We start from the raw sequence: 23,649 nt of genomic DNA on the forward strand, positions 1-23,649 counted from the left end.
CCCCACTTTAGAATTTCTTTAAGATTTCACTTGTGTGGGGTGCAGTAAAAGTTATTTTATGTAGGCATTTAGACTTTTCCTGGGGAAAAAGGTACTGACCTTAACCTGTAAAAACAAGGAACCTAATTTACAATATTTAGTATCTACAGAAATTTTGAAGGAATATTTTTCTAGTTAACTAGATGTATGAAAGTAATACTGGCTGTTTCTGGATGTGTGTGTTGGATTATGTCAGTGTTTCCTACAGTATATCTCAAGTTTAAGGGAAATCTGAGGGTATGAAATTTAGATCATTAATCATGGTATAAATCAGCATCTTCTCTCCCAAGCTAATGAACGGTCTTAAAATTTCCTAAAATTACAGGAACTCTAAAAAAAACTCCTGCTTAAAGGTCATGCAGCTTAGTTTGTTGGGAAAACCTAAAGTAGAACTTAATTTTCTTGACCTCTAGACACCCATTTCTCCTGTCCCCAAATTTGAACATGAATAGTTTAGGCACATAATCGCCTTGAAATAGTATAGTGTTATCTCTACTTTGAAGTTAGAGACTGAGAAACAGTGGCTGAGTTGAGCTATTGTCCAGAGATACTTAAGATTAGGGACCCCTCCCTTACCTGTCAGCCACTTCTTTGGTAATGGATTCTCTAGTACAGCTGAAAATAAGAAGTAATCACTTAAACAGTCTGACCAATCAAAAAAGTGCCACAAAGTCCACAGTAAAATCGTGTACAAAAATTCTCATGGGGAGACCCTCACTCAGAATTTCTGGACTCTTCCTTTAGATTTACAATTCCATTTTTGAAAACCTGGTTTTCCCTCTCAGTGAGGATTAGAAGCAAAAATTAGAAGGGGATGGGGTGCCTGGGTGGCTCAGTCAGTTAAGATCTGCCTTTGGCTCAGCTCATCATCCCAGGACTCCTGGGGTAAAGCTCTGCATGGGCTCCCTGCTCCCAAGGGGCAGCCTGCCTCTCCCTCTCCCACTGCCTGCCACTCCCCGTGCTTGGACTTGCTCACTTTCTCTCTCTGTCACATAAATAAATAAAATCTTTTTTAAAAAAAATTAGAAGGGGATGGGCAGAGAAGCTTTTAAAGACAGATACATGGCCAACTGTAAGAAGTGACCAATTAAAATGGCCACTTAAATTGAGGAAAGAGATTCAAAACTGTAAAACAGACATTCCAACCATAATAGCCTAGGGTCCTATAGTGTGAAGGCAAATAAAGTCCCTGCAAATAAGTGTACCTGGAGGGCATTACTATATTAAAATGTAGTGTGGTATTTGAGCATAATTACTCTGTCAGTAAGAAAGGGAAAATTTTATATCCTTTAAGAAGGTATTTTCAAGGGAAAGATTACTGAAATGGCAAGACTTAGCCCATGATGTACTTATTTACAAACAGCTTTTGAAATGGAAATTCAAAAATAATTAAAATACATTCAAAAATTTGGCACTGAAAGAGAAGCTTCATCTCTCTTGAAATATATATGGAATGTTTCATTATTTTATTCCCTAGCAGTGCCAAATCAATTAGGTGTTAATTGTAATTGTAAAAGGCAGATTAGGATTCAGAGCTTTTGACTTAATCAGTCTGGTCCAACTCAAGAAGCAGCACTAATTGCCTTTACTTCGGTGTTCATTCATAGCACCAATTAGGATATTTTCATAATCGTCATCTTAACACCTTACCCAGAAAGGAGGCAGTATTGCGAAGTATTTTAGAGAGTGGGCTCTCAGCATCAAACTGCCTGGGGTCTAATTCTGGCCCAACTATTTATTAGCAGTGCAATTTAAATGACCTTATCTGACCCAAGCCTTAAGTTTTGTTGTGTAAAATAGGGAAGGTAATAAAACTACCTCATAGGAAAGTTGTGAGGACAAAAGAAGCTAAAACAGGTCAAGTCTTAGCAAGGTTTTGGGCACATGCTTAATAAATGATGGCCATTGTTTTATTATTACAATGCCCCATTAGGAACACTTCCTGTGGGAATACTAAATAATGATTTACTGTTTCTTAGGGTGAAACTAATCGTCCTTTTCTCATCTTGGCACATGATACAAATCATTTTAGCCAACTTCACAAATTACAGATGTGCTTTCACTTTTTTTTTTTAAGATTTTGTTTATTTGACAGAGATCACAAGTAGACAGAGAGGCAGGCAGAGAGGGGAGGGGAAGCAGGCTCCCCGCAGAGCAGAGAGCCCAACTCGGGGCTCGATCCCAGGACCCCGAGATCACGACCCTAGCCGACGGCAGAGGCCCAACCCACTGAGCCACCCAGATGCCACTACTTTCACTTTTTACTAGATGCCAGTGTTCTATAAATGGTTCAAAAAAATGTATCATAAAAGAATTCTGGTCTTACCTGCAGGCTACCCTGGTAAAGACAATCTCAGGCTTGATTAGCCTAGAAGAAGGTATAGTAGTCTGAAACGTTTTACTGCCTACCAAGAGCATAACAACTTCATAACATTTAAAATATGTTTCAAACATGAATGTCTTTTGTTACTAGTTTTTTGTTTAATGGCATCACAGAATGTAAGCCAGGTCCCATTTTGATCACCAGCTCAGTATAATCTGATTTTTTTCGTATTCCCTGTTGGTAAGTGGGCTGGAGTTTGACAGCCTTTAGGGTATCTTTTCTGTGTTCAAAAACTGGACTCGGGCTCCCTGCTGCTGACAAACTGCCAGAGTATCTTGGAGGTACTTGGTGAAGCTCATCATTTGTGAGTTTGGATGAAGCAGTTTAAAGCTGCTAAAGAAACTCCCACTTACTGTGCGTGCCCCATGGCTCTCACTTAGTCCTTACAGAAGTTCTGCGAAATCGAGTGCTTTTAGCCTTTTACAGAGGAGATTGAGGTTTGGAGAAATGAAATGATTTGATCAAGATCACATGTAGAGTAAATGGTAGAAAGACTATTGAAGCAGAGTCCATATGCTTGAAAGCTCTTGCTCTTTTCATTATGTCCCCTTGGCTCTCAGAAGGAAGTAATAAATTACTCTTTACAGTTTGTACATCGCTATATGTAAAGTCCTGTTAGAACCAATCTGGAATATTTCCATGTGTGTCAACAATTGGCCCATAATTTAGATCCTGTGACTCAACGGCCAGAAAGCGTTCTTTATGAAATCGGTTACATAACAGATAAATGTGGCTCCACATTCTGTGTGTGGTTTTGTTTTCTTTGACAGCTAAAAAACCTGGTCAGATTTCTCAAAGTGAGGGCCATAGGGAAAGTAGATTTTCTTTTTCTTCCCTTTTCTACCTCATATGGGGCTTAAGTTTTTTTTCAATCTTACTTCATCTTGCAGCTACACCTCTGAGGCGGGTGATTTTTTTTTTTCCTAATTGGCATTCAGAATATATGCCGCATAGAAATTCAAGCCCCTTCAAGGTTTTTGTTTTTATTTTTGTAATTTGGATTGCACTTACATTGTTTTAGACATCCTTTGTGTGGAATCTTTTTTCTTTTTTTAAGATTTATTTATTAGAGAGTGAGTGTGCTTGAATGAGGGGGTAGAGGGAAAAGGAGAAAAGCAGACTCCCCGTGGAGGGTAGAGCCGAATGTGGCACTTGATCTCACCATCGTGAGATCAGATCAAGAGTCCAAGGCTTAACCTACTGAGCCACCCAAGCACCACCCCTCTTTTTTCCCTTTTTTAAAAATCATAATAGCCTTGGTCCTAATCACCTCTGGATAAAGAGAATTTTGTTACATAGCAGTATAGGTTTGCCCGGGAAGCCAAATAATTGGGAATATATTTTTCATTTCTGAAAATTTTCCTATGTTAACATGGAATTATATTGTCCGGGCACTACAATTACATGGTGTGCACTATTTTATATAGCTACTGGGGTTTTTGTTTGTTTGTTTTGGGTTTTGTTTTAAGATTTACTTATTTTTAAAGAGAGAGAAAATACACATGACGTGGGGAGGAGGGGTGAAGGGAGAGGGAGAGAGAGACTCTTAAGCAGGCTCCATGCCCAATGTGGAGCCCTACTGGGGTTTTGATCTCACGAACCTGAGATCATGACCTGAGCTGAAATCAAGAGTTGGGAGCTGAACCGACTGAGCCACCCAGGCACCCCTAGAAAATTTATTTTAGGGACGCCTGGGTGGCTCAGTTGGTTGGGCAGCTGCCTTCGGCTCAGGTCATGATCCCAGCATCCTGGGATCGAGTCCCACATCGGGCTCCTTGCTTGGCAGGGAGCCTGCTTCTCTCTCTGCCTCTGCCTGTGCTCGCTCACTCTCTCTCTGACAAATAAATAAATAAAATCTTTAAAAAAAAAAAAAAAAAAAGAAAATTTATTTTAAAGACATTTATCATGGAAGAGCACAGAATTTTATTTCCAAGGGTGCTTATTATAGTGTTATACCTCATAAGTACCTGGGAAGAGAAAAGGTACATACTCAGATCTTTAGATTGTAGGATTATGGATCACTTGTATTTTCTTCTCTACTTTTTTATGTTTTCTACATTTTCTATGTGCACAGAAGACTTTTTTCAATCACAAACTATATAATTTTTTTTTTTAATGTGGGCTTCTCTTTAATAAATGTGTAGAAGTATTTCCCTTCTTGCTTCCACTATTCATCTCCTTCCTTTTATTTCTGTACAGGTCTCCAGGAAAGGTTGGGATTTCAACATTAAAGGTAAGTTGTGTTTTCTGAGAGTTATATTTCTACAAGTTGTGTACACTTCTCATTCGTTTTTCTATTTTATGTAAATCTTCATTTTCTTGCTTTTGCTGTTACTTATTTTTTGGTAAATAATATTGTCCCTGTGTCTTACTAGGTGTGATTAGGTACTCTAGAAATAACAAATATTGTGCTATAAGGAAGGGACTGTAAATATTTTAGATTTCCACTAATTTTGTTTTATAATTTTTCGAATAGAAGAATACTATAAAATATGTGTATATGTTAATTGAAAAAATAATACTTGCATGACAGAAATGTGGAATAACCAAAACAGTTGTATACTTCTTATGGGCACATGCATTGGTATCATCACTCTATATAAAAGTCAATCCCAGCTTTATTTCCAAGCAAAGGAGTTTGATATTGAGATGTGATGCAAGTGAGAGCCATTTTAGGTCCAAGAATATCACCAAACAAAACTATTTCCATCAAACAGAATATATACTGTATGTGTATGTTTGAGTATGTCTGTGTATAATGTATGTATAATTTCAAACATGCTATATTTTTTTTAATACCAGTGTCCCTACCTTCTATTTATACACATTAGATACTGATCTCTTTGATAAATTGTGGTATGTTCATATGGCATATTCTACAGCAGCAGATATGAATGAATTGGTAATATACAGTGACATAGATGAATTTCAGCACCATAGTGTTAAATGGGGGAAAAACAAGTCACAATAAGATACATACAGTAAGATTCCATTTATATTAAGTTCAAAAACATGTGAAAGAATATATTCTTTAGAATGTAATGTTTAGCGATAGAAACGTGGTAAAACTGTAAAGAATGGCGAGCGATGATAAACACAAAATTCAAGGTATCCGGCATCTCTGAGGGGGAAAGAATGTAATAAAAATGAAGAAGGATATGCAAGAGGTTGAAAGCTAATGGTAATGTTCTTTTTCTTAAACTGAGTGTTTAAGGTTGTTCTTCATTCCTTATATTTTTTTATAAAAGTTCTCGTATTTATTTGATGAAAACAGTTTTTAAAAATAATTCCTGACATGGTTAAAATCTGCAAAAAGTAGATGGTTGAAAATGTAGCTTCCCTCCCATTCCTCATCCTCCACTTCCCAGTCCCCACACCCAGAGACAATTGCCGTTTATGTGTATAGGTTTTAAAAGCCACTTAGCTCTAAGATATTTATAGGTTATAAGAAATAGGTTTGCCCCCCCCAAAAAAAATAGGTTTGTGAAATTTACTTTATCTCAGTAATTATAGATTGTGCTTAACTTGAATTTGAATAAAATTAGATAGAAAATATACATATTTAGTAAAAAAAAAAAGTTGGATGGTGTTCTTTTTTACTTTTTATTTTGAAATAATTACAGATTACAAGAAGCTGCGAACAGAGTACAGAGGACTCCTGTGTATCTGTCATGCATTTCACCCAGTGGTTATATCTTAATTATAATACCATATCAAAATCAGAAATTTGACATTGGTACAATGGGAGTGTATGGTTTTGCTTCAGTTTATTACATATATATATTTGTGTAACTACCACCACAAGGTGCAGATCTATTTCATCACCACAAAGATCTCCCTTGTGCCACCCTTTTATAAAGTCACACCCGCCCCCTCCCTCACATCATCCCTAACCCCAGGCAGCCACTAAGCTGTTTTCCATTCCAATAATCTTGTCATTTGAGAATATCCTATAAATGCAATTATATAGTGTGTGGCCTTTTGAGACTGGCTCAAAGGATTGAGAGCCAAATTGTTGCTTGTATCAACAGTTTATTCCTTTTTATTAAATAGTAGTCAATGGTATGAATGTACTCAGACTATTGAGTGCATATCATGTATAACGGTGTATCTATTGATATTAAGCAGTCCAAAGAAAGATTTGGTATAGTCCTGATTTTTTTATGATTTTACAGTCTCACAGAAGAGGGATGTATATGAGGTATTGGTGTTTGTAGAATAGAGCACCCTTTAAGTGCTCCAAGCAGTTTGGAAGAGGAAGGGGGAGATAGAACAACAGGAGAGAGCATGGGTACCTGGAATATCAGAGAAAAGTTTCAGGGAGGAGGTAGAACTTGGGCTGGCTTTGAAAATTGGGAAAGAACTGCATAGGCAGATAGAGAAAAATTGGGAAAGCATTGTATGTTAGGCAATAGTATGAGTTCATTAATATGCAAAAGTATAGAATTTGCTGGGAACATTGAAAAACTGGTGTGACCTATATAAATGTTTCAGCAGTGAAATGATGGAAAAGTAAAGTGGGGCCAGATTTTGATGAACCTTGAATGTCAGTTTAAGAACTCTGGGCTTTGGGACACCTGGGTGGCTCAGTCGGTTAAGCTTCCAACATTTGGTTTCTGTTCAGGTCCTGATTGAGCCCAGGCTCTGTATGGAGTCAACTTATCCCTTTCTCCCCTATCCCCTACTTTCCGATAAATAAATAAAATCCTTAAAAAAAACTCTTGGCTTTAAAATTTTGAAGCAAGACATTTTAAAAGTCAATTTTTATATGTCTTAACAGTTGTGCTCTTCAGAATTTTTTGGCTGGGGGACTTCGCGAAAGATTAAGTGGTGGAAGGGTGGGAGATAGTTTGGAGGAAAGAGACTAAATGCAGAGAGAGCTAAGAGGCATTTCGAATGTCAAGACTTGAGACTTGGACAAAGGAATTGTGTTGATAGGAATTGATGGATGGACGTGACCACTATTTTAAGAATTATTTCTTGGTTGTTTTTCTTTTTTCCTCTTCTCAGCAAAAGAGAGTAGAGGTCATTTCTCTAAATAAAACGTTTTTTATTTTGCTTTTTATTTATTTATTTATTTATTTTTAAAGATTTTATTTATCTGACAAAGAGAGACACAGCCAGAGAGGGACGCAAGCAGGGGGAGTGAGAGAAGAAGAAGCAGGCTTTCTGCCGAGCAGAGAGCCAGATGTGGGGCTTGAACCCAGGACCCTGGGATCATGACCTGAGCCAAAGGCAGAGGCTTAACGACTGAGCCACCCAGGCGCCCCTAAAATATTTTTTTAAAATTTCACTTTTGGGGCATGTAACTGCTTCAGTCGGAAGAGCATGCGACTCTTGGCTTGATCTGAGAGTCATGAGTTGGAGCCCCACATTGGGGGTAAAGGTTAACAAAAAATAAAAACAATAAATAAACTTTAAAAAAGTAAATAAGTAAATACATAAAATTTTACTTTAGTCACTGTTAATAGCTTCCCCTTCCTCACTAGTAAGAACTAGAAGTGACCTGAATTTTTTAACAACTGACATTTTTAGCTTACTGTTCTTTAGTAGATAATAATGAAAATCTCCTAGAGTGTAGATTACTTTTTTTTAAGATCTTAATTATTTGAAGCGCCTGGGTGGCTCAGTGGGTTAAAGCTTCTGCCTTCAGCTTGGGTCATGATCTCAGGGTCCTGGGATCGAGTTCCGCATCAGGCTCTCTGTTTGGCGGGGAGCCTTCTTCCCCCTCTCTCTCTTTGCCTGCCTCTCTGCCTACTTGTGATCTCTGTCAAATAAATAAATAAAATCTTTTTAAAAGATTTTATTTATTTGACAAAGCACAAGGAGGGGGAGCAGCGGAGGGAGAGGGAGAAGTAGGCTCTCTGCTGAGCTGGGAGTCAGATGCAGGACTTGACTTGATCCCTGGACCCTGGGAGCATGACCTGAGCCCAGGCAGACACTTAACTGACTGAGCCACCCAGGCACCCCAGGTATAGATTACTTTTGTACAAATTATTTGTTAAAATGATTAGTCTTTTATTGGATGTGCTTATTAAAATTAAAAAGCTCAAACTGTAGAACTGAGTACTGTGAGGAGGGTATAAGCAGCTTTCTAATATACAACAGAGATGGAGGGAAACAGTGGAGTGAATTGCTAGACACTGAATGATCCTTCCATACCTCTTTTTTTTTTTTTAAGGTTTTATTTATTTGAGAAAGAGAGCATGATCAGGGTGGGAGGGTGGATGGGGGGAAGGGACAAAGTTTGAGGGAGAAGCAGACTCTCCACTGAGCAGGGAGCGGGATGCAGGACTCAGTCCCAAGGCCTTGAGATTATGACCTGAGCTGAAAGCAGATGCTTAACCAACTGAGCCACCACCCATGCACCACCCCTCCCCCAACCATACCTCTTAAGGAAATCTATTCCTGAGGTTGTGATAGGCATGGGTTAAAGCAATGGCCTGATGGTGGGAAGCTGGATTTGGTAGGCCTTGTGCTTTAGTAATGCAGCAGCCCATCTCCGGAAGGAGGTAATAAATGAGGAGTGTCTGAAGTTCTAGTTGGTGTTGGTTGTCTGCAGGCACACTCTTGGCTTCCAATTGCATTACCTCCACAGCCTGATCAAGGTGCTAGGGGAAAGACCTGGACCTTAGACATACCTGAGAGAGAATCACAGATGACTATATATGTGCTAAATCAGGTTTTACTAAGAAACCTTCTGATGAACTTCTCTAGAGATTAGATCCTCTGGTAGGTTCCATATCACTCCATTAAACTTGTGACTTAACCACAGTTTACCTTATAGAGGTTGATACCTTTCAAAGGTTCAAAGTCCAGGAGAGTTTTGTTAAAGCTAGATAAAATAGAAGTCTAACCACTGCTTGGCAGTTTTGATCAGTGGGACAATGTTAATCTGTGATGGTTTTAAGTACTTAATTCAAACAAATTAAATTGAGGCACAAGAATTATTAGTGTGTATGTTTGCTTAGTTTAATTTAGGGAACATACCCATGGAATTAATGTTGTATAGTGCTTCTGATTTTCCTACTAATGAACAGTTATTGGAGGATAATTGTATAAATATACTTAATTCATAAGATAGTTGAAGGTGGTTCTCTAATATGCATTAACCGTACTTGATGACCATCAGCCTTTCAAGTATTCTCTGTCCTTCATCTTGTCAAGATTATCTTACTAATTGGTTTTCATTAGAGTTCTTTTTCTTTTAGTTTAAAACCAGAATTTGATTAAAGATATATAAACTTAAGGTATGTGTATTTACTAAAGAAATGCCAGAGCCATGCGTTATTCAGCATTCATTTAGCAAATGATTACTTTTCCTGGCACTGCTTTAGGTACTGGGTACATAGTGGTAGACGGAACAAAGCCCCTGCTCTCATGGAGCTTACATTCTAGCGGGGCAGGGAAGAGACAAAAAAAATAAGCAAGTTAACAGGGTCGATTCAGATGGAGATAAAAGTACAATGAAGAAATGGAAAATACAGATAATGTGATAGAAAGTTAAGCAGGTAAGGATCTTTTAAGGTGGTCAGGGAAGGTTTTTCTAATGTGATAACACTTGAGCTGTCACCCTAAGGTGGTAAAAAGAAAAAAACAAAACCATCCAGTTGGCCACAGTGTGATTGTGGGGTTACGGTGGACAAGGGAGGTGAGAAATATAGAAGGTGTCAAAGATGTAGGCCCTCATGGGTTGTGGTAGAGTTAGGATTTTTTTAACCTGACACTTTAAATTCCATTTAAATTCCAACAACTTTTCAGCTGAAGATATCGGAAATCCTACAGAAATTTCTCTAACACATTAAATCTTCAGCATTATGTTGCTCTGGAGTAATTTTATCACATCACCTATCGTGATCATATCCTAATACTTGTATAAGTGCTACCTTCATACGTACATCGTTATGTGCCTTAGGTTGCTTATCTGTCAAAAATGGTTATTGTGACCTTCTCTGACTCAATCATGTGTACCAAAAATTATGAAAAGTTTTTTTTCTCAGTATCATTAATAGCATTCAAATTGCTATACTTCTGTAAACATAATGACATTTTAGAATGGAGACATTTGCAAATGTGTAATTGTCTTATTTTACCAGAACTTTTTTTCCAGCAGAAAAGCCGTATCCATTTCTACATTGTCTAACCTCCCAAATATATATATATATGTACGTATGTGTATATGAATGTATACGTAGATATATATGTATTTTTGGTGGGTTTAATTTTCATCTGTTACTGTTTGGGGGACTTTATTTAACTTCTGTTGTCTTGATTCCTTTCATCTAAAGCATGTAGCATTTTTAAGAAAACTATTCTCTGAATGTGGTTTTTTACATTATGTACTTTTATATTTATGCATATTTATGGAGCAATACTCAGGGAAAAATAGGAATTCTGATTCTTGCTTTAAATCCTTCATCTTTTTAAGCTATAGAGGTACTCAGTAGTTTTTACCTTCCTGTATGGTTTTTAATGTTAAAAAGATGGGCACATTTATAGGAAAATAACTTATTACCATAGAAATCCGAAAATTGGGCACCTGGGTGGCTCACTGGATTAAGCCTCTCCCTTTGGTTCAGGTCATGATCTCAGGGTCCTGGGATGGAATCCCACATCCAGCTCTCTGCTCGGTGGGGAGCCTGCTTCCTCCTCTCTCTCTCTCTCTTCTGCCTCTCTGCCTGCTTGTGATCTCTCTCTGTCAAATAAATAAATAAAATCTTAAAAAAAAAAAAGAAATACCAAAAATTGCTGACTAGTAGTAACCTTATACAAATCAGTTTTCCCGCTTGGCATAAAATATCTGGGCATCTTCCTCAGACAAACATCTAAGCCCTTTATGGGCCTTTGCTTTATTAATGCTGTGTTTTCTAATTTGTACCCATCTTAAGCAGAATTTTAAAGAAGTCATCATTTGATCTGTTTTTCTTTTCTTTTTAATATAGGAAACTGAGAACACTGCACACCAAGTTGGAAATGAGTCTCCTGTGCAAGAATTCAAACAAGATGTGTCTAAAAAGGTTGGTAAGATATAATGCCAGTATTAGTTTAACAGATGTCATATGTATATGGTGTATTTAAAGTGGAAAATTTTCTATATCATTTTAGTATAGTGCTGTGTACTTGGCAGATGTTCAGTAAATGTTCCTTGAATCTTGAGTTTGAGATTGAAGACACATCAGGCTTTTTAGAGGTCATTTCATAAGCAACTAGTCTATCATTGTTCCTTTAAACAATATTTTGAAAAATGTTTTGTAATGTATTTTTATTTTTTATGCTCTGTTTTTATAGAATAAGCTGTAGCTATTCTTGAAGTTACTACCAAGAGTTAAAAAGGTTTTGAAAAGCTCAGTGCAGCAAATTCTGATGTCTTTAGGAGCTAGAGGTTACAAGTCATTACTCTGATAATGCCTTTGATACCTTTTAAAGAATTGATGCTTTAAAGCTTTAGAGTTCAGTTTACTAGAAGAGACTGAGCACAAGATAAAAATTTTGACAACGGGTAGTTCATAGAATCAGAAGAAAACCCGAGGAGAAAGGATGCCGTGTGTTCATTCAGTTATACTGCTTGTGAGTACTTTCTGGGCCTCTGGCCCTGTGTTAGCCAGTGGGTTTCTGGAGACCAGCAACATGACACATTCTCTGTCCCAGAGTTTCTCAATAGTGACACTTTGAGCTGAATAATTTTTTATTGCGGAGGGAAGGAGACACTTTTCTGTGCATCATAGGATATTTAGCAGCGTCCCTGGCTTCTACCCACTAGACATCAGTAGATTCCTCCCTACCTGCACCCTACCATGACAACTAAAAATGTCCTGCAGACATCACCAGAATTCTGGGAAGGAGTACTAGGCCAGATCGCCCTCAATGAAGATCCATTGTTCTTCCCTTACGGAATTTATAAATTTAATGGACTCCATATTTTAAGTGTTATTTTATTTTATTTATTAGGGAGGGAGAAAGAGTGGGGAGGAGCAGAGAAAGAGAAAGAATCTTAAGCAGACTCCATGCCCAGCATGGAGCCCAATTCCACAACCCTGAGATCATGATCTGGGCCAAAATCAAGAGTCAGATGCTGAGGAATGCCTGAGTGGCTCAGTCAGTTGAGCGTCTGCCTTCAGGTCAGGGTCATGATGCCAGGGTCCTGGGATCGAGTCCCACAGCGGGCACCTTGCTTGCCAGGGGGCCTGCTTCTCCTGTCTGCCATTCCTCTTGCTGCCCTCTTTCTGTCTCCCTCTCTGACAAATAAATAAATAAAATCTTAAAAAAAAAAAAAAAAGAGTCTGATGCTGAACCAACTGAGAGACCCAGGTGCCCCATTGGACTCTATATTTTATTTTATTTTATTTTTTTTTTAAATATTTTATTTATTTATTTGACAGACAGAGACCACAAGCAGGCAGAGAGGCAGGCAGAGAGAGAGGAGGAAGCAGGCACCCCGCTGAGCAGAGAGCCCGACGCGGGGCTCGATCCCAGGACCCTGAGATCATGACCTGAGCTGAAAGCAGAGGCTTTAACCCACCGAGCCACCCAGGCGCCCCTGGACTCTATATTTTAATATTGATCAGCTTTTTTCCTTTAAAAGGAATTTTGGGGGGAGAAATGGTATTGTGTATCAGCATAAATAAGATAACAAAACTAATACCATTTTTTTTCTTTTTAGATCAGAAGTTGCCCACAGTTCTACACTATAACAAACAGTGGTCTTAATTTTTCAGCATTCCTTTCAGCATTCCTCTCACCCATTTGCATGCATTTTTGTTTTTTTGGTTTTCTTTGCCTAATAATAGTGTAGATAGAATTCTGTATTTTACTTTTTCCTCTTACTATTATTAGTTTTCATCATATTTCTATACAATTTCAATATTCAATTTTCATTTGATAGTGTCAGTTTCTATCTAATGTATTACAAGGGATCTAGCCATTTTTATTGTTGCAAACTTGAAATGTTTCTATTTTTTCCACTAGAGTTCTTCTTTTCCTTTTTAAGAATTTTTTCTTAGGATAAATAATAGTGTCCAAAAAAGGTGATTTTTAAGGAGACTTTAGAAACTGAAAAAATAATAAACATTATGGAACAGTTGAGTGAAGCTTAAGTCCAAGTCTGACTTTAAGTTCTAGTCTTTTCAGTTGATTTAAGTATCATATCTGAATGATAAAGGCTGTGGGAATATACACTGCTCCAGGCAGGAAGGACACAGTCCCTGTCCCCAGGAGCTTATTATGTTTTAGTAGAGGCAATTAGTTAAACACAAAACTGAATGTAAAGTGTTCATATAAACTTACAAGCTGTAATAAGAACAGAAAGGGAGACTTAACTTCCGGCTTGAGGATAGGAATGGGGAAGACCTCATGGAGGAAGTAACATCTGAGCTGGTTCTTAATGAATGGATAAGATTTGCACAGGCAGGGGTGAGAGTTGAAAGGCATAACCAAAGGCATGGAGAAGAGAAAATGAGCAGAATGGCTGCAGATGAGACTAGAGCCCCAAGTTAGGGCCAAACTATGGGAATGCCTCTTATATCATTCTAAAACATCTGGTTTTATAGTCACTGGAAAATCAGTTTTTTGAAGCAGGGGGGTGTTGTGGAGCTAACAGTTGCTTTAGCATGTTTATCTCTATGTTGGTCTCTTTTTTTAAATTTCATTTGTCATTATGCCTTTATTAAATATAAACAAGAAAACAATTTTGGGACTGACTCCAGCACCATTTGCCATAGAGATCCTTTTAGTTTAAAGAAAGAACTTTTTGGAAGTATGTCCAGGGGAGAATATGATAATTCTTTTGTAATACAAAGGGTGAAGTGATGGAGTTCGTATCACAGAAGATAAGAAGGGAAGATAAGAGGGTATGTCCCCTGTTAGTGTGTCTTTTTTTCTCTTCTATTTTTTTAAATTAACATATAATGTATTATTTGTTTCAGGGGTACAGGTGTGTGATTTATCAGTCTTACACAATACACAGAGCTCACCATTACACAAACGCTCCCCAATGTCCATCATCCAGCCACCCCATCCCCCTCCACCCCCTTCTGCTCCAGCAACCCTCAGTTTGTTTCCTGAGATTAAGGTTTGTCTCCCTCTCTGGTTTGGTCTTGCTTCATTTTCCCTTCCCTTCCCCTATGATCCTCTGTCTTGTTTCTCAAATTCTTGTCAGTGAGATTGTATGATAATTGTCTTTCTCTGATTGACTTATTTCACTTAGCATAATAACCTCTAGTTCCATCCACATCTTGCAAATGGCAAGAATTCATTTCTTTTTTTGATGGCTGCATAATATTCGTGTGTGTGTGTGTGTGTGTACACATATATATACACATGCATACACACACCACATTTTCTTTATCCATTGATCTGTTGATAGAATTCTAGGCTCTTTCCAGTTTGGCTATTGTGGACATTGCTGTTATAAACCTTGGGGTGCACGTGCCCCTTCGCATCACTATGTTTGTATCTTTGAAGTAAATACTCAGTAGTGCGATTGCTGGGTGGTAGAGTAGCTCTATTTTCAGCTTTCTGAGGAACCTCCGTGCTGTTTTCCAGAGTGGCTGCACCAGCTGGGATTCCCACCAACAGTGTTGCATCCTCACCAACATCTGTCATTTCCTGACTTGTTAATTTTAGCCATTCTGACTGGTGTGAGGTGGCATCTCATTGAGGTTTTGATTTGTATTTCCCTGATACCGAGTGATACTGAGCACTTTTTCATGTGTCTGTTGGCCATTTGGATTCTTCTTTGCAGAAATGTCTGTTCATGCCTTCTGCCCATTTCTTTTTTTTTTTTTTTAAGATTTTATTTATTTATTTGACAAAGATTACAAGCAGGCAGAGAGGCAGGCAGAGAGAGAGGAGGAAGCAGGCTCCCCGCGGAGCAGAGAGCCCAATGCGGGTTTCGATTCTAGGACCCTGAGATCATGACCTGAGCCGAAGGCAGAGGCTTTAACCCACTGAGCCACCCAGGCGCCCCGCCTTCTGCCCATTTCTTGATGGGATTATTTGTTCTTTGGGTGTTGAGTTTGATAAGTTCTTTATAGATTTTGGATACTAGCCCTTTTTATCCAATATGTCGCTTGCAGATATCTTCTCCCATTCTGTCAGTTGTCTTTAGGTTTTGTTGACTATTTCCTTTGCTGTGCAAAAACTTTTGATCTTGGTGAAGTCCCAATCTATGTTGGTCTTGATTCTCACTGTTCTTTTGGTCTTTCCCTGCTTGCTACCTCCTGAAACCCAGAAAATAAACATTACAGGGTTAGGTACTACACGTAGGTGCCATGAGGGCTTGTCAAGAGGGGGAAAATATGGGCCTTGTGTTTCAAAAGCTAATTATCTGCTATGGAGAAAATATTTATATAGTGCTACCCATATACTACTTTGTGTTTATATTATCGTTCATACTGTAGTGAATGGTAAGACTGATAGAAGTTTAGTGAAGGGATAAGGGATTGGGGAAGACTTACGGTTTTTAACCTCATTTTAACCCCTCTTCTGGCATTAGCCTTTCCATTGTGCATTTTAGACCTTTACAGTCACTTCATGCTCACTGCGCCCACATGTATCCTGTTCGCTTTCAGCAGATAACCTTGTTTCTGACTACACTAAGACATTAGAGACTAAAAAGCCTGAATTTACACCATTTCTTCTCTCACTTCCCTTATCTGCAAATTCGTTTTCATCTTTTGCCTCTTTTTCAAGTCTGAGAATTTAGAGGTAGCATGGTATAATATAAAAAACACTGGATTTTTGGGAAAAACCTGGATTTCAGATTTGACTTTGTAGTTTACTAGCTGTAGGACCTTGGACAAAAATTTTTTTTCTTGGACAAAATTCTTAATGCCTTTACTTCAGATTCTTGTTTCTATAGAAGGGAGATAATCTAGCTGTCTCAAGGCCTGTGTGATGATTAAATAGGAAATATGTGTGCAGGCCTAATATACAATAGACCCTCTTTCTTTTGTTCTCCAGAACTTTGTTATCTTAGTTTCCATTGACTCCTTCCCCTCAGCTTGTGAAAGTGCTGGGTCACTTTCTTGCAGTCTCTTCCATTTATAGTCAAGCCTTTTGAAAACATGGGTTGTGCTGGCTATCTCTATGTTGTCACCTCTTACTCATTCTTAAACCCACTGGCTTCTGTTATCACTGAGGTACTCAGTGCTCAGTAACCACCTAATTGACAAAGTAGGTGGACCCTAGTTAATATTCCTGTGTTAAAAGTGTGATCAAAACTAAGATAAGGGGTGCCTGGGTGGCTCAGTTGGTTAAGTGACTGCTTTCCACTCAGGTGGCCCTGGGATCCAGCCCCATGTTGGGCTCCCTGCTCAGTGGGGGGCTTGCTTCTCCCTCTCCCTCTCTCTCTGCCTGCAACTCCACCCCCCCCACCCCCCAGCTTATGTTCTCTCTCTCTCTCTCTCTCTCTCGGATAAATAAATCTTTTTTTAAAAAAAGACTAAGGTAAAAATTTGAAGGTTGAGAAAAATCATTATGTGGACTATGCTGGGAAATCAGAGAGGAATATTATCGAGCAGCAGTTTTGTCCGGTTCAAGTCAGCATAAATTTGTGGTAAGCGAGATCAGGATGGCTCTGTGATACGTTCTGTTACTTTTTGGAGCCAAGCAGTTGAGAAAGCAGAAGTCATCCATGGTTGGGCATGGTGGAAATATAAGTGGACTGAGAGATTTTATGTGGTAATAATGACAGTACTGGGTAGAAAATATCTTTTCTTTTAAATGTTGGTAGAAGATATAGAAACCCCATCTGTAATTTTCAGCTACAGAAAAGAAATAAAACGGGAAAGGCCAAGGTGAGCTGAGTGTTTGAACTCTTTTCGTGGTCCTGCCATTTCTCTGAATAGTGCAATATTAGGTGTAGTTTGTTTAAGAATGTTAATCTCCCTGCATCTGCTGGCTTTTTCTGTCTTAGGCTTGAGTTCAGAAGTAAACAATTCGAATTCTTTGTGCTAGGTGGTTTTGAGTCTCATGGTTTTGTTAACTAGGCTCAAAACAGTAGGTTGTTACTGGAACTAACTTGGCATAAATATGTAAATGAAGAATGACATGAAGAGTCTGAATGTAAATTTAGGTCTGAACTTTATTTTACAAGGTTGGTTGAACTTCGTGATTATACATGCTAACAGATTCCCTATTATAATGGTTAAAAGTTCAGATTCCGGAACCAAACTCCCAGGATTTTTGCAAACTTCATCACTTACAAGCTCTGTGTCCTGGGACAAATCACTTGATCCCTCTATGCCTTTGTTCCTTCATTTGTGTAATGATGATATTAAGAATGCAATCGCATATGGTTATTTGTAAAGATTAAAAATGTAGGGGCGCCTGGGTGGCTCAGTGGATTAAGCCTCTGCCTTTGGCTCAGGTCATCATCTCAGGGTCCTGGGATCGAGCCCCACATCAGGCTCTCTGCTCAGCAGGGAGCCTGCTTCCTCCTCTCTCTCTGCCTGCCTCTTTGCCTACTTGTGACCTCTCTCTCTCTCTGTCAAATAAATAAAATCTTTAAAAAAAAAATTAAAAATGTAAAGTGTTAAGAACATTCCCTGGCACATAGTAAGTACTATGTAAATGGTTAGCTGTTATGTTCTTGTAAATAGCCTCATTTTTTAAAAGCTGGTTTTTTTTAAACCTTTCATCAGATTATTGAAAGTATTATAGAGGAGAGTCAGAAAGTACTACACCTGGAAGATGACTCCTCGGATTCCAAAGGAAAAGGACACTCTGACCAGGCTACTGCCAGTTCTATCGTGGCTGGAACAGATCTTAGCAATATGCCTGGACTCTTAGCCATAGATCAAGTACTACAGGAAGATTCCAAAAAGGCGGAGAGTCAGAATGCAACTGAAGAAACTGAATTAAAATCAAAAAGACGTTTTCCTTCTGATGACACCTATGAGAAGTCAGTAGATGAATTCACTAAGTTAACTGAAGTAAGTTCAACTGAGCAACATCATGTACCTGAAACGGAAACAGAAGTATTGAACAAGGAAGCCATGGAAATCAAAGGAAGTGAGGTTCTAGAACCTGTGTCCTCAGACTCTTCATCTGCTAAAGATTTTGCTGCCATGGAAGAAGTGGCTCCCGCCAAACCCCCTAGACAGCTCACTCCAGAGCCTGACATTGTGGCTAGCACAAAGAAGCCTGTTCCAGCGCGCCCTCCCCCTCCAGCTAACTTCCCGCCTCCAAGACCCCCACCTCCGTCTCGGCCTGCTCCGCCACCAAGAAAAAAGAAAAGTGAATTGGAGTTTGAGGCCCTTAAAACGCCTGATCTAGATGGCAAGTATTTAACTGAGAAATAACTTTTTGCGGAGAGATTCTGGAGTTGAAACTCTTGACTTTCTGGTTTTGTTTCAGTTTATGCTATATACAGCCACATCATGACCATGCCCAAGTTTTAAAAGTTATTTTAGTAATGAAAAGTGAGATGTTTACATTGGTAGTAACTATGTTCTAACATTTTAGTAGACTTCAAACTTTCAAATCTGTTACTATGGGGGATTTAAGAGGAATTGAAATGACTTGTTTGAACCCTGGTTTCTCCATATATAAAATAAGAGTAATAAAACTACTTTCCTCATGGGATTGTTGGTAAAAATCAGACAAAGGTTAAAATACTTTTCAAGCTCTATATAAGGTCCTGTATAAATACTAGTTATTGCTGTTATCCTCCTCCTCATTATTATTATCATCGTCATTGCAGTTCCCAAAGAGAATATTACATCTGATACTCTCCTAAGTTCGAACATGGCTTCAGAGAATACAGTCAAGGATTCCCAGCCCTCTCTTGACTTGGCAAGTGCTACCAGTGGAGATAAAGTAGTTACTGCCCAGGTTGGTGAATTCATGTTATATTTGATAGAGGCTTTAACTTTCTGTAGCTGTCCGGTTTGTTGCTTGTTGAACCTTCTTCTCCAGGCAGAATATTTCCTTGTCCTTAAAATCTGGCCTTCTTAAACCTCCTTTTTAGCTCTGCTAGTGCATAGCTAGGTGATTCTAACAAACTATTTAATATCTGAGTTTCAGATGTCCCATTGATAAAATGAGGGGAAAACCTTCCTTGGAAGGTGTCTTGCAAGGATGAAATGAGCTGAAGTATACCAAGTACCTGGCATGCAGTAGGCAATCAAAAAATGAAAGATGCTGCTATTTGTAATATTATGATATTGTTAATAAACATCAACTATAGTCTTCATTTACCTTACCTGCAATGGTCAAAATTGAGGACTTTTATTTATAATATCCTCTACCTAATCATGAAACAAAACCTTCATATGTAGGCTATATATCTATATATGAAGCAATAGAAAGCACCTGATAGCATGAATTTTTACCATAGCCCAATTTCTGGGACTCAAGGCTTACTTATGTGGTAGCTGTGGTAGGGACAGGTTAGCAAACTGGGAGATATGGCACTTCAGTCTTGTCATAGCCTTAGAACAAAGACTGGCAGTAGTGTGTTTTTGTAGAGTCCCTGAGCTAAGAATAGGCTTTACATTTTTAAAGGATTATAAGGAAGAAAAAAAAAAGAATATGTGATAGACATTATATGTGAAGCAGAAAGCCTAAAACATTTACTATCTGGCTCTTTATAGAAAAAGTTTGCCAACCCCTGCCTTCGAGATAAGCACAAGTATAAGCCTGATTAATGGCACTCTTAGTGCTGGCATTCTGCCAGTAGAGAACTGCTTTTGGGTCAGGTTCAAATGGAACATTTATTTGCTTTCAAGACGAAGACATTATTTCATGGGCAGCAATGTTTTTCAGCATGTTGGGAATAATAAAGGACTGAAATGGAGTATTTCATTTAAATTTTCAGTAGGCTCCATTATGTGAATTATGGAATTCTTTAGAGCCATGTGTGGTAATGAATAATTGAGTGTTTATAGAAATTGACTCCATCTACTTTCTGTTTATAAAATTATAATTTTAGGAAAATGGAAAAGCACCTGATGGGCAGACCATAGCCGGGGAAGTGATGGGCCCTCAGAGACCTAGGTCCAACTCCGGGAGAGAGCTTACTGATGAGGTATAATTAGATTTGTTTTGTTCTTAACATAAAATATAAAAACCATAATGAGAAGATGAAGAAGTTCTTAAGATGAATGGTGGTGATGTTTGCACAGCATTGTAAATGTGCTTAATACTGCTGAACTATATACAACTATAAAAATATTTTACCATGATTAAAAAAATTTTTTTAAGTTTATTGCTGGTAAGCAAAAAAAATATAATGTAGAGCAAAAAATGAAAATTGATGATTTTCTTAGTTTTTAAACATTTATTTATTTATTTATTTTTAAGCACTACATCCAGTGTGGGGCTCGAACTCACAACCCTGAAATCAAGAGTTACGTGGTCTACTGACTGAGCCAGCCAGGCATCCCAGTTTTGGGGTTTTTTGTTTGTTTGTTTTTTGGTTTTGTTTCTTTGTTTTTAAAGACTTTGTTTATTTATTTATTTATTTGAGAGAGAGAGAGAGAGAGACAGAGATAGCAGAGAGAGAGAAGCAGGCTCCCCACATGATCCCCAGGACCCTGGGATCATGACCTGAATCAAAGGCAGACACTTAACTGACTAGGCCAGCCAGGTACCCCAGTTTTTGTTTTTTTAATATTTTGGAACTTGTAACTCTAACTTAAAATTACCTTTTTTATACCATTATGTGGTAGAATAAATGTATTGAGAACAAAGACCAAATTTAATAGAGAGTGGGCTTAAAAAGAACTTGATGTTATAATTACATGTTTTTATACTTATTGGGTGATAATACAGTGTTATACAGACTCAGTACTTACCGTTAAAATTTAGTATATATTGATTGGCCAATTCTGAATAAAGTTTTGAAGCAAAATCTTAGTTTTGTTTCTTTTTTTTTTTTTAAGATTTTTTTAAAGTAATCTCTACACACAATGTAGTGCTCAGACTCAACCCCAATATCGAAGCTGCATGCTCCACCGACTAAACCAGTCATGTGCCCCAGTTTTCATTTCTTTTAAATGATACATTTAAAAAAATTACTGTACTTTGGAAAACAGTATGGCAGTTCCTCAAAACCTTAGACATTGAGTTACCATGATCCAGCAGCTTTACTCCTATGTGTACACCAATAGAAATGAAAATATATGTCTACCCAAAAAACGTACACAAGTGGGGCGCCTGGGTGGCTCAGTCAATGAAGTGTCTGCCTTCGGCTCAGGTCATGGTCTCCGGGTCCTGCATAGGGCTCCCTGCTCAGCGGGAGTTTCCCTCTCCTTCTGCCCTTCTTTGCCCCCCTGCCTGTGCTTGTGTGCTCTCTCTCCTCTCCTCTCTGTTATATAAATAAAATCTTTTTTAAAAAAGTACAAAAGTATTCATAATAGCCAAGTGTGGAAACCACACAAATGTTCATCGCCCATGAATGGATAAATAAATGTGGTATATCCAGTCCACATGGACTATTTTTTGGCAATTAAAAGGAATGAAGGGGCGCCTGGATGGCTCAGTTGTTAAGCGTCTGCCTTCGGCTCAGGTCCTGGGATCGAGCCCCACATCGGGCTCCCAGCTCAGCAGGGAGCCTGCTTTTCCCTCTCCCACTCCCCCTGCTTATGTTCCCTCTCTCTGTGTCTCTCTCTGTCAAATTAATAAATAAAATCTTTTTAAAAAAATTAAAAGGAGTTCTAACACATGCTGCAGTATGGATGAACCTTGAAAACATGGTGCTAAGTGAAAGAAGCCAATCACAAAAGACCGCATACAGGATGACTTTACTTATATGAAATGTCTGGAATAGGCAAACCATAGAGACAAAGAGTAAAACAGTCATTGCCAGGGGCAGGGAGGAGAGGGGAATGAGGTATGACATTTAATGGGTATGGGGTTTCTTTCCGACATAGTGGAAATACTCTTAAATAAAGGTGATTGTTGCACAACTCTGAATTTACTCAAAATCATTGAATTACACACTTTTTTTTTAAGATTTTATCTATTTATTTGACAGACAGAGATTACAAGTAGGCAAGAGAGGCAGGCAGGGAGGAAGGAGGAGGAAGCAGGCTCCCCGAGGAGCAGAGAGCCCGACTCAGGGCTTGATCCCAGGACCCTGGGATCATGACCCGAGCCGAAAGCAGAGGCTTTAACCCACTGAGCCACCCAGGTGCCCCGAATTACACACTTTAAATGAGTGCATTTTGCAGTGTATGAATTGTGTATCATGAAGAAAGTTAAAAATTACTGTACACAATACTGAATGTATCTAGAAAGTCCTTAGCTTAAATGTTTGAGGATAATTAAATTATAGGTCCTCTTGGTGTTATTTTTTACCTCAGGAAATTTTAGCCAGTGTCATGATTAAGAACCTGGATACTGGAGAAGAAATACCTTTAAGTCTTGCGGAAGAGAAACTGCCAACAGGTATTAATCCTCTCACTCTACACATCATGAGAAGGACTAAGGAATATGTAAGGTATGGCCTATTACTATTTATCATTCATAGTATTTCAGAGTGTTGAAGATTTCTCTGTTAATGAACTACAACAGTCCCTAATTTGGTTTCACTCAGTCTTCTTTTTTTTAATTTGGGATTAAAATAGAGTTAGTTAATGTATGTATTCAACATTGTTCTCTCTTAAGAGCATACAGTTACTTGGGGGAAAACAGTATATATCCAAAATCTCTTAGTATTTCGTTTCTCTTCTAAAATGATTTCTATAATACTGGAGACATTATTGAAGCATTTTGAGGATAAAAAACCATGTAAAATGAAGACCTGGCTTCTGAAACCTTGCTTTAAGGACCACAAATTTTATAAGTAATTGTATTATCTGTGTAGGTCAGGAAATGGCTTTAGAGTGAGGTGATTAACTTTACTGTGAGATCTATGTAGATCGAAGAAATGATTATTGTGAAAGGAAATCTTAATAAAGTGTAATATGTGATGTACTTGAAGAGCAAAGAGGAAGCTCATTTGTCATTTCTGTGCAGCACGTTTTATCCAGCAAAAAGCCTTTTTGGTAGTAGGTTTTCCATAAGTTCCTAAATTGCTTTCCCTTGCATTTGTATATTACACCATGCTTAACGATTCTGTTCTTTGATCTCTCAAGTCTTACATTCTCAGGATCATCATTAAAATTAAACTTAAAGTATGTTAATGTAGTTTTATTCTGAGTACCTGAGTATATCGTATACATGGATTGTTGGGAGGTGTAGGGGAAATGGCTTCTTTTAAAATGACTTCTTCCCCTTCTTGT

General features: G+C 38.2%; 1 protein-coding gene across 1 annotated transcript in view; it reads left to right on the forward strand.

Annotated features, from left to right (window-relative positions):
* WDR44 (WD repeat domain 44) overlaps positions 1-23,649 on the forward strand; it is an 87,273-nt gene that overhangs the window by 24,495 nt on the left and 39,129 nt on the right. Inside the window, exons 2-7 of the mRNA XM_080795828.1 lie at positions 4,622-4,655; positions 11,365-11,439; positions 18,064-18,700; positions 19,125-19,255; positions 20,355-20,450; positions 22,729-22,865. Coding sequence (XP_080651954.1) covers positions 4,622-4,655; positions 11,365-11,439; positions 18,064-18,700; positions 19,125-19,255; positions 20,355-20,450; positions 22,729-22,865 — 1,110 coding nt within the window. The remainder of the gene's footprint in view (positions 1-4,621; positions 4,656-11,364; positions 11,440-18,063; positions 18,701-19,124; positions 19,256-20,354; positions 20,451-22,728; positions 22,866-23,649) is intronic.

This window comes from Martes martes (genome assembly GCF_963455335.1).
Source record: "Martes martes genome assembly, chromosome: X".
NCBI classification, from domain to species: domain Eukaryota; kingdom Metazoa; phylum Chordata; class Mammalia; order Carnivora; family Mustelidae; genus Martes; species Martes martes.